The sequence below is a fragment of the Eurypyga helias genome, unplaced genomic scaffold (genome assembly GCF_000690775.1).
Source record: "Eurypyga helias isolate BGI_N326 unplaced genomic scaffold, ASM69077v1 scaffold6016, whole genome shotgun sequence".
Classification (NCBI taxonomy): domain Eukaryota; kingdom Metazoa; phylum Chordata; class Aves; order Eurypygiformes; family Eurypygidae; genus Eurypyga; species Eurypyga helias.
Window position 1 is genome coordinate 12,221 of NW_010255879.1, and position 12,435 is coordinate 24,655.

Below are 12,435 nucleotides of genomic sequence, written 5' to 3' on the forward strand. Positions count from 1 at the left end.
ACAAAAAATGACCAATAATATGATTTTTCTGAAATTAAAGTTGACTAAACAAACCCCACCACAATAACTGAGTGAAACAAAGAAAGAACTATTTAAACAGGGTAAAAATCAAGCAAGTATAGTTCTCTGTATTCATGTTACAGGAGAAAAAAAAAAATTAGAGATTAAGGGAGGGTATTTTTATTTTACATCAAAATCCCTTGGCTTCGCAGATTGGGGCTTCATTGAATGTGATCCTAACCAAAATTTAAAAGCAAAAACATAATGCTGTTAATCTTTTAATCTTTTATGGGAAAAGCAGAATTTACTTCATTAAATAAAGGTAGCAATCACAAATCAAGAGGAAATGATGGATGCATTCCCTGTTAGCAAACTTAGAGAAAGCCTACACTGTCCTTGCTGTTGCTAGTTGGTGTATTTCACTAAGGGCACTATCTTAAAAACATACTTCACAGCACATACTGGGAGAAATGCCCTCTCCCATATGCAATTGTTGCCCTGAAAAAAGAGTTTAATTACTCTCCTGATCAAATCACATACACCTATTTCTCTAATTGCTGTTTTTCTGCCTGTTATAATCTTACAAAGGAGGACTATCCTTCCAGATTGAACCAGCACATACCAAAATGTTTACAGTTGCCAGATTAAAATGTCCAAGAGCTGACAAGGACAGGAATTTAATGGGGGGCTTATGGGCAAAAGATGACTGTCATCCTCAGCTACACATACAATCCTATAATACTTATTCGGTCCTATATGAAAATATATGGGAAAGTGGTGCTGCTGGTCATAGTTTTCAAAGCTATTTCATACTCCTCCTTTGGAAAGACTATTTGCAGGATCACAATCTGAACATTCTCAGCTCACAATGCTTGTTATTCCCCAAGGGTTATACTATGGGTACAGAAGAAGGGTTATGCCGTATTACCATAATCTTGCACTCAGCATGTGAATATAATCATGCAAAGATATGGCGTATGTAGGTGCTGACAGTGCACATGCCCCCACACCTTGGCAAGATTACAGCTCATGGTCACGAGTGTGTGTGCGTGTTGGGGGGCGGAGGGGGCTGGGAGTGCTCTTTTCCCTCCCCTCCCTGTCTGAAAGTTTCTCTGCAAAACATGAGGAATTCTAACCTCTCAGGTTTTGATGTTCAACGCATGGTGCATTTCCTGCTTTTGAAAGGTGAAGTTACTTCTGTATTTTTTCTTTGGTTTCCTTGGTTTTGTTGGTTTCTTGTTTTCCTTGTGCTAGGCAAACAAGGCCAGTGTGCATTCTTCATTTAACTGTTTTGTACAGACTTTTACATTACAAGGACTGGAAAAAGTCTAACATTAAAACCAAGAAAATAAACTAAAGTTGTGCTGTGCTCAATCATCCTGGAATATTCTGTATTTTTATGTAACATTTTTATTTCAAGATTTCCCTGAAGTACAAAGCATACAGCTAGCTACTAAAAAGCACAAAAGAGCACAGTTGCACAGCAGCTAGTTAATCGTAACAGCTTACCCAGCAGCAATGAAATTGATACCCAAAGTTGATTTAATAAAAGTTAGGAACAGTGTCCTTGCTCAAAGAGTAAACTTTTATACTGGCTGAAAGCACACTGTGTACGGAATTTACATTGTATGGCTGGAACAAATACCGTCACCCCTTGATTGCAACATTGCTGGTGCACTTAGAACAAAAACTAAACAAGTAAGGTGGGCATTGTTATTTCCCATGTTGAATTGTTATGATCCGTAACCTTTTGTGGTATAATAACCCCAGAAATTCAAACCTAGGCCCTTTTATATGGGATAAATACTTGGCAAAGGTACTGTTACAGCTGAAGGAATAATTAAATGTTTGAAGTCCTTCTAAAGTCTAGATGGCATCAGTGTCATTCAAGAATACTTCCTCCAAAGACATCACAAGACTCCCACCAAGTCTGCTTTGTTTATTAATTTTGTTGTCTGTTTGGTATGGCACTTTCCTTCTCTTTCAAGGGTTTCAGGAGTAAACTGTCCTGTGTCTTTCTAGGTTTTTGGTTACTGAATATTAAGATGACTGTTGATGAAATCTGTAGAAATTAGTCTGCTTTTCCATTACAGCAAACAAATGAACAAGAAAAGAAGCCACTGCAATTGTTCCTGAAAAATCATTATTTTTCAGTTGTAAAGTACCATACACACTACTATGAAAAGGTAGACGTTATCTTTTAAAAGATGTACTTCATAACATTGTTAAAATAACTGTAATAGTTCTGAATTTTCTCTTCTGTCATATTAATGATGATATAAACAAATTGATTCAGTTGCTGAGTGATAATAAAACAAGCTACTGAAAGTATGCTCTGCTTTATTTGTAATTGCTGAGAAGTTATATAGCTGGAAATTTAGAAGACAAGAGGAATAAAGGCTAAGGATGTCTGGGTGAAATTTGAGGTACTTATCTCTGTTCACAAACACAGAATATAACTTGGGCCTTACCCATAGGTGCACAAGATCTGTGCTACCCTAAAGCCTGCCATCTCTGAGACACTGATGGTGAAATTGTCAGTTAACTTTTTAATCCTGATTATGTAGGTTAGACTTGAAACAGAAAGGAAAACCACACCAGAAAAATCTGATAATGGCACAGATGTTGAAAAGAGCAGAAGACATTGCTAGCAAGTGTTGTGTAGGTTATTCTTTAAACTGGATGTTATAATGCATACAGTTCAATGTTAACTGTACTTGTCATCCTCTGACTAACCATCTCTGCGATCTCTGGGTTCGGTTCAGTGCTGAAAAGGGGTCATCACCCTAAGCTGCCCACCCAGTGCCTGAGCCCACCTTCCTGCTGCTGATGGGCTGGAGTCCTCCCTTCTTGATCCCTTATAGCGCTTCTGCATTGCAGGCATATGTGTGAGATCTTGATCATGCTCATCATTGAGGCCATGGCAGTCTCTGACTGACAGTACCAGGTATTTTGTGCTCAAACTGTGCCTATCATTAGATTCACAGCATCTTGTCCAACCTTCAGTCACTGGCACTTAGCTTGCAGAAAGCACTTTGGGGAAAGCAAAGCAAAGCAAATGATAGCTGACTCAGGACATGACAAAGTCAGAACACCAAAACTGCAGGATAGATGTTTTTTTGTCATACAGACCTGGGATTTAAACCCTACCCCAGCAACCACATATGTTATGAAAGGATGACAGCTTTCAGAGAAGAGATTTTTTGCATAGTACTGAAAGTGCTTACATTGACTGTCAGGGTGGTGATTAATAATTGGTGAACAGATTGGTAATCACTGTGAAGATCAATAAACAGATTTTCTTGAAATGCATATGCTAACAATTTGCTATGAATGAATTCCTGTATGTTTCGACTTGTTTATATGTGGGCACCATACACAGAGTGTCATTTCTGCCTCCAACCATCAAGGTGGACCAGCAAACTCCTGTTTAACAAAAACTGTCAGTGAAAAAAAAAAATCTAAGTCCCTGAAAATTTCATATATATGATGAAGTTGATTATAAGCATATCCACAGAAAATTCTGACTTACACAAGGGCAGAGACAGCAGTTAAACGGTTAATGTGAAAAATGCCATCTTTAGTAACTAGCTACATTGCCAAGGAAAGAGACAAAGTAAAAGGTAAATATTAACATAACACTGCTATGATGTTACAGTATGCCAAATTCATATCTGTCTCTGAAAGGAATAATAGCAAAGCATACCATTTTTGGAAGTTTTTAAAGTATTTGTTTAAATACTACATTTATTGTACCATCCAATATCACCCATAATACTAGTTTAGAATACCTTTCTTATTAATGTTTCTAATAGCATTCCCATTTAAAAGATAACTTCATTATGTTAAATATATACACAACATTGTATCAAGGCTGTATAAATCAAACTATCCAGATGTCTTCCATAAGCTAGATAGTAGTCCTGCATATGCAGGTATGAAAGCCAAGACAGAGAAGGAAAAAGTCAAAACTGTCCATGTAAGCAGTACTACATACATTGCAGGCTGCTGTGCTGATAAATGTGCATGCCGCTCATTTAATGCTGTGGAGTCTATGCTGCAAAAAGGATGTGGATCTCTAAATCCAGGCAACATTGAAGTACCAGCCAATAGCAACCTCTGGCAACTCTCCTGCCCTCCTGAAAAACACCATTTGCAATCATCTTGCAATAAGTTAGAGTGTTTTGCTTGTCAAGCAGAACTCCACTGGAAGCTCAGATTCTTTTTGTGCTGGGTTGTGAGACATAAATGTAAAAGACCTACCCTTGTCCAGCACATGCTGTTCCGGGGGTTGTCTGTGATGACTGACTATGGTCTATGAGATTTAGAGCTGCAAATTTATCTTGCAAGGATTTAGAAATGCTGTTGTAGGCATTTTATAACTGTCATTTCACTAGTACTTTTAGGAGAGAAGATGGGTTTTATTTCAGCAATCTAAAGAATTAATGACTTTCAAGACTTCTTTGCACTAGACGTGGAAATACACATTTCTTATAGACAAGATTGTACACTACTGAAGTTTAATATTCATAATAGACTCCAGTAACAGTCTCATGTCAAAAATCCTCTGTCTGTCTTTATTTCCCAGTGTCCTGGAATGCAATAAAATCGTGATTCTCTGAAATCATTAATTTCAGTTTAGATAATCTGATCAAATCACCATTTGGAGTTGAAGTTACCTGCAAGACTACAGTATCTCTGTCATTGTTCAGGCAGCTGATTTGGTCACTCAGATGACCTGATCAGAGAATGGGGAGACAAGACCTGCTCTTTATCTTTCTCTGTCATCCTAATGTTGTGTTTGTTTGGTTTTTGTAGGGTTTTTATGTTTGGGTTTGGTTTGGGTTTTTTTTCCCTTCAGCATTTGAATATTTTGAAGGGACTGTGGGTTCATTTTTTAAAGTATCTGCTAGATGGGATCTGCCATATTCGTGTCTGTGCTGCATGAGGAAGAAACTTTGACTCCAGAAAGTTTTATCTCGGAATGACCACACCATAGCTCTGACTAAATTGATTTTACAGCCTTTATATTAGGTACCACCACCTTATGAAACATGACTTCTTGCTGTGTCTTCCTGTGAATAAGGATCCCTTTTTTGTGTATTCAATATTGTGCAAAGACTGTACAGGGTTTCAGACTTCAGTGCTTCTGTAAAAGTGACTTAGAAATGCAGTTTAGAGAGGAAAATACTTCTCATGTTGCAAAGATCCTATACATGATGCAATATTCAGCATCTGTCTATAAACTTATTCTTTGCCATGGGAGAATTTTTATGTATTTCACTATTACTGTTATAAACTATAATTCATACTACAGAGATGCCAGGGAATAACACCACCAGCATTGCTTTAGAGGCCAGGAACAGTGAGGAGGCACCAGGGCTGTGGCTGGGCTCTCTCATGCTGGAGGCAACGGACCATCACTCAGGTGAGGTGATGTTCAGTGCTGAAAAGTTCTGGCCCCTATTCACACTCACTCTTAGGATTATGAGAGTCATTCAAGTATTCTTGAGTTTGACAACAACAGTTAATCTGGCATTTACATCTAAACCTGAAAGAGATTTGTGACCCAAGAGGAGGCTCATTTCAAGTGCTATAAATTCTGATTGGCTAGTCCTAAAATATGTCATGGAGTCTCAGGGTATTCTTTGAGCAATAGAGTTAAAATGTGTGAAATTATTTAAGGAAATACTAAAGGTTGAAATTGTAAGCTTTGAACAAACATATCAATATAGGATGCCTGCTGTGATACCTCTATTTTTCCCCAGGATTTTCTTTACAAGATTTTGGTATTTGGCCAGTATTTCATGTAACTTTTTCCCCCATTAGAATTGTATTATATTATTGATGCACGAATTACGTTTTACTGCTGCAATGGACTAATAGTCAGAGAACATACTTACTCTTCATTATTTATTTAAACCTTTTGATTTGTCAGCTACAGTCTTTGTATCTACAAAGTCAACTCTATCTTAAAATGAGTATGTTTTTATAGTAACTTTACAGCTGATTACCTTTCCCCAGATATTCTAATTAAATTTCTGTGTGTTTACCCCTCATCCTTTTTGTGAAGCTGGTGATTGCAACATATTTGATACTCATCTACAATTGTACTTCACTCAGAGTGGCTTGCCCTTCCACACTTTCTGATATTCTGCACGCAGCTTAGTGAGAGAATGTGCTGCTGTTTTTTCCCCCTCATGTAATTTGACAACCTAATAATTAACTAATCTGAGTTTCTCTGGTTAAAGAAGCACCACAGGGCTTAGTGTACGTGAAAGCATCATGACAGAAATAATTTGTCAAGGAATCATTTTCTAATTCTTCAATGTTAACTAAGTAAAATATTTACTAATACAGTTTTAGCCAGCTACCAACACTCATTCAGTTCACTGAAATATCTTTAAAGGAGATTCAGATATGAATTCACGATCAGTTTGTGCTTCAATATCCAAGCCAATTTAGCTATTTAAAATGCATTCAATTTCATTCTTGAAACTGAAATTCCCTGAAGAGTGCTTAGTTTTATGCTCTATGTGAAAGACATAATTTAAAATGTAGCTATACGAACCTATAGATCCATCCTCATATGGAAATACTTAGTTAAATGATCTCTATAAAAGGCCCAGAATTACCCCTCTCATAGAAAATAAGATAGAGTGTTAAGTAAAGAGGAAAGTCCTTGGAACATCTCCTGCTAGACCTTTCTTCAGATCCAAGTGTCATGACAGTTGATAGTATACAACAGTATAAAATAGGAAAATAGTGTTTCTAGAGCTAGGGGTTTGCTGATATCCCAGGTGTTTCAGACAGAAAGATTACCAGGAGTAATTAATGCTTCTCTCATCTTGATCCCTCCAACATAAGTAGTCAAAACAATCCCACACCCCACATTCTAACTTGCATGGGACAGGAGAAGAACAGCATGGGTAAGAAGACAAGAGTAGAAAGGCATTATTAAATGGTGGGACAACTGCTGCGTATGGGATGACATATCTATTATCTCATCTCCCTGTCCCTCAGCACACTGTTATGGCTTTTAGACAATCCTGTGTGATATTGGAAGAGAGAAGGAAAACATTGTGAAAATCAAGCATATGCAAGGGTGTACTGGATTTGATTGCTTGCATGTACACACTTTTGTGAATAAGTTCAATACACTTCAGCAGTTACACATTATCTGCAGTTTTTAAGGAAATAGTATCTATTTTCAAGGCAAAAGAAACAAGGATTTGTTATCAGACATTCTCCTTAATTGCACACTATAGACATTTCAGCCTTGCTGGCTGCCTTGTGGTTTCTTTTTTTTATTAATTGAATAGGTTTTGGCAAACTAAATATTTTAGAAGAATAGAAATGTTTGCAGAAATTGGTCTCTTCACAGTTAGATTTCTGAGCTGGCATTTTGCTCATATGAAAAAATATGAAAAATAAAATTTGGAAAAATAAAAATCAAACAAATAGACCTGCAATTTCTAGAACACCACTGTGACCTAAGTACAAAAGTTTCTTCTCTGAGTTGAGTTGGGGTTTTTTTGTTTGTTTTGTTTTGTTGTTTTTTTTTTTTATCCCAAGACAGGAAGAGCAATAGAGAGCTATCACATGGCAGAACTACATAGCTTTCGTAGCATGTTAAATATTTACAAAGTAAGGTCCTGTGTGATTTATTCAAGAAAGATACGCACTGATCTCTGGTTAGAGCTTTTCCATGAAAAAAAAAAAAAGTTAGAATGGAATTGAAAAGCACTATCTAAATAATTGTTGAACACCTTATTTTCAAAAAGAAAATAAGCAGTGATATTAGAAAAAAATATTTATTCCAGTGCAATGGCAACAAGAAAAAAACCCCAAACAGTAACTGAGGAGTCTCCAAAAAGAAGAGGTCCTTTCTGATCAATTGTTCTATCTGAATGTTTCAGAGAGTGGAATCTCAATAATTTCTGACAACAGTTTGTTCGAAGTTCTTGCAGATATCTGTGTATTATGATATAAACCAGGCAAAGGGTCTTTTCAAGCTGAGAACACAAGTCTGGATTCAGACCTTCCTTATCTGCATGTTTCTAAATGCATAAGGAAAGCATTTGCTATTACAAAAAGTTTATTATAATACTGAGTAATTAGTGATGGTAGACTTTATCTGTTTTATCGATAGTTACTTGTTTAAGCTGAAAAACAGATTCATTATCTCTAAGGAAAATACGTGAGTGGAATAAATTTTACTTTAGTTTCATTTTCACAAATCCTTGTCCACACAAGCTTATTTTGTATAACTATTTAAATCTGATTGTAATATGATGTAATATGCTAACATTTTAATTTGTTCTTGCTGTTCTGAAAAATAAGGTAATAATAGAAACTTTCTTCTTTGTTCCATCTTTATTTTCTGAGAAACTTATCACTGCAGAAAGTTTGTTTCAGGAGAAAAATAACACCCACCCCAAGTGAAATGTGGAATGATTCTATCACAGTTGCACATCTCCTGAAACGCATAGGTTAAAAGGATCGCTGAGCATTAATTGCTAATATGTATAATATGAGAAACAGGCCAGAATAAATATTTTAATCGCTCATTTACAGTTTCTTTAGTGGTTCATATAAGATTAAAATGAGAACATCCTACTGTCTGAGCTGAATGTGTAAGAAAAATTAAGAAACATGAATGCTACTAACCTTGGTGTACTTAATTTTCAGGTCTTTGAGTGGTTCTGGCAGTGCTGGCAAAACTGGACCAGGATTGCTTTCTGAACCTTGCTTCTTCATATTTTCAGTTGAGGAGTCTGAGGACGTTCCTGAAACACAGGTGAAATGAGGGATAAGGGAAGCACAGTGATTTTTGTCCTGACTGAGCTCTTAGCTTTATTTGTGCTTTTTTATCTGTACCAGCTATGGTGTATTTGCATACGCGAATACGATTGGATGAAAGAATTCATTGCAAAGAGAAAATGACACTACTTATTTTTAAGACCAAAAGCAACAGTCTTTTCACCGAGCTGAGACATCAATGAAGCAATGCTGCTGAAACAATCTATTTAGACGGATACTACAAATTTCTTACCGGGACACAGTTTAAGACCTCCTTGTTTTACCTCTAAAATTGCTTCCTCTCAGCAGGCAGATCCCCAGATTTTAAATTAGGTTCTTCAAGTACTTGAGGGCAGCTCTGAAGGAAAAGACAGACTTGTTAGCTCTGGAAACAAACTAAGTCCTTCTCACTAGAAGGTTGGCAGGAATAATTCCCAAAGCTAGAAAGTATTCACTACAATAAAAGCCACCTTAAGTTATGCTTTAATACATTCAGGGTACATTATAATAGTATAGTTATAAAGAGAAATGATATTATTTCTTTTATTGAGACTATACAGATGCTTGAAAAGCTCACTCAGTTAATTCATGTATCAGGCATCATCTAAACCATCTGGCAATGGAGGCTTTTTTGCTTTTAACTGTTGAGATTATAATAATGAGATTAATCTTACAACTTATTAGTTATATGTAACATACTTTCTGAATTAAAGAGTATGGCATAATTATCATTGATGATTTTTGTGTTTGGACATATGGTTGGAGCAAGACTTTATGGCCTTTAGAAAAATCCAAGTAATTTCTGGGTAAGAGAGAACTAGTTTCTCACAATAGTAATCTCTAAGAGCTATGCGGACATGAACAAATGTCAGCCATTCACTCTGTCACATGAATGAAGTGTGCCCATTCTCATTGCTATAATACCATGATATCCAAGTTTACCAGCTCAGTTACTTCTTTTTGGATGTATCCTTCAGCTCTTCCATCTCAGACGGCAAGCTCAAGAGCTTGAGCTTGAAAGTAGAATGGTACATTTGAAAGTTTTTTGTGCTGCACTTTCAGACCTTAACATTTTGGGTTACAATGTTTGCCTGACTGAGAGATTGTCATCTTTCAGTCTCATGAAAAAAGGCAATGTCTAAATAAGATTTGTTCACTTTTATTTGCAATATAGCTTTTCAGTTCTATCTTTATGCAGCAGATTTTTCTGTGTTTTTTTTTTTTGTTTGTTTGTTTGCTTTTGGTTTGGGGTTTTTTTTTGTTTGTTTGTTTTTTTCCCTGGTTTAAACATTGGGGTCTACTCTAATAATCTCTAATAATCTATAATCTGATACTCTAACAATAAAGTGAATTATTATAACTTCTTTGGAAAATTATAGCATTTATCCTTTTCTCATATCTATTGGGACAGTCTGAAATCTGCTTAGACAGGTTTTAGAGATACTACCTTGGGTGAAGTTTCAACTTTTCCAAACTTTTCCAAACAGAATGGTAATCATTGTTTTATTTTCCACACCATTCATTCATTTAACACATACTTTACCCTCTTTCTTCCTTTCTGTTTCCCTCTTTCACTCTTAGATTGCATGAATCACCTTCACTACCATGCTTCCTGAGAGTCTTTTCTTTTCTCTCTAAATCTTGTGTATTGTTAAAAAAGTCTTCTCTCTGAAATTGCTATCTTGAGCAATTTGCTTGTCCTATCATTGGGCCTTATCTGTTGAGACTGGCTCCAAGCATTACCATTAATGTCAATAATTCCTTTAACTTCCCTGTGTTCTCATATCTATGAATGCCTGACTCCCCTCCCTTTTTCTAGGAAATTCTAACTATTGCTTAGACGACCTGTTCATGACCATCCCAATTGTATAACTTTCCTATTCACTTTCAGTCTAGGATTCCTTTTAGCCAAGTGGAGAAATTATTTCCTTTTCCTCACATCCCATGCTGCTGTTTATTACAGCTTCCTGCTATTTACATTCTGTGATGTTTTCCCCATCACCACTCTCACACATTTCGCTTAAATAAAAATGTACGCTTCAAGCACTGTAATTTTAGTGGACTCTACTGTTCTGTCAAATACTGGATTACAGAACAGTCGTATATTACAGATAATTTGTGTGAAAGTTTACATAGTTTTGTTGTTAATATTTCTTGGAAAATGTTAGATTCTGTCTATTTTTTCCCTCCTTTGGTCAATGATTTCATTGTTACTTGTTATCTTTTCATGACTAATGAATGAACCTTAGCCACTCTACACCCTGAAGAACTACATGAGATATGACTATGTGATACTACTTTCTAGACTTTAATGCGTAATATTCCTCTCATAACCTACTGATTTCACTTGTTGCATACAAGATCGAAGAGGAACAAATGAAACATAGTGGTTCACAATGCAGACTGTAATTAAACTATGAGTTGTATTGGTGCACGACATTGACAGAGCTAAAACACAAGATTGAGAGCTTCATAAACTTTGGTCTGACTTATGTAATTCTCTGTCTGCAAGTAAAATGAAAGTTTTATGCTGTAAGAAGCTGTAAATCATTTCCCCATGTGTTTTTTTACAGGGATTAAAAAATATTAATAACTTACCAAACAAGCATTCCAGACTACAAGTAAACTTTCTTTTCAGATGTGATCATGTGTAGGATATTGACAAAGTTGTTAGCAGTTCCTTTTTTACTGTGTTCGTTGTAGTCTAGGGGGCAAACTATTTGGCTTCTATACTTGAGATCTGTTACAGTCCTATATTCATTAAATGAGATACGATTTAATAGCCAGCAGCCCACAGATGAAAGCAGAGCTATTAGTAGGGCTAGCTGACAATCCAGCTAATGAAATCAATGTGCCACCAGAATCAGCCAGAGATAACCTGTGACTGGATTCACTTACCTAAACCTAATACTAACACTGTCTAAAATGATGTGGCCTTTCCTAGTTGCCCCGAGATGTCAGTCCAGGACAGTCCTCTAGGTCCTATGCCACCTTGCTGGAGTCATATCAATGTCTTCAAACCCCTTGTGCAGCTCAAATGTCACTATATGCTTATATTGAAGGAAATGGCTTTACCAGAAAGTTTATGATTCTACTTGGTATTTTTATGTTAGTCTGTGTTGGGCTACTACAGTCTGAAAGCCATATATTTGTTTTAGACATTTCCCTTCCAGCATTTAATAGATAAATATATACTTTACATTGTAGAAGAGTATTGTGGGAATAGAATTATCTCTTATCTAGAAAATACTTTGACTTTTTAGAAGGACAGAAACTGTTGGGATTTTCCACTCTGAAATAGGCACAAGCTTGTATTTTTACAAGTAGTCTTTCCTTCTTTCTTTCTCTCTTTCTCTCTTTCTTGCTTTCTTGCTTGCTTGCTTGCTTGCTTGCTTGTTGCTTGCTCGCTCGCTTGCTTACTTTCTCACTTTCTCGCTTTCTCGCTTTCTTTCTCTCTTCTTTCTTTCGTTCTCTCTTTTGCTCTCTTTCTTTTGCTCTCTCTTTCGCTCTTTCACTCTTTCTCTCTTTCGCTTTCTTTCACTTTCTTTTGCTCTTTCTTTCGCTTTCTTTCTCTCTTTCGCTCTTTCACTCTTTCACTCTTTCTTTCGCTCTTTCGCTCTTTCTTTCGCTCTT

At 36.3% G+C, this 12,435-nt stretch overlaps 1 protein-coding gene across 1 annotated transcript in view; it reads right to left on the reverse strand.

Annotated features, from left to right (window-relative positions):
• The window catches only part of LOC104511008 (retinal dehydrogenase 1-like), a gene marked incomplete at its 3' end in the record, with an annotated part of 19,904 nt that extends 11,075 nt beyond the window's left edge, over nucleotides 1-8,829 (reverse strand). The window contains exon 1 of the mRNA XM_010153448.1: nucleotides 8,671-8,829. Within this exon, the coding sequence (XP_010151750.1) occupies nucleotides 8,671-8,760 (90 nt within the window). The remainder of the gene's footprint in view (nucleotides 1-8,670) is intronic.
• Nucleotides 8,830-12,435: the final 3,606 nt, after the last annotated feature.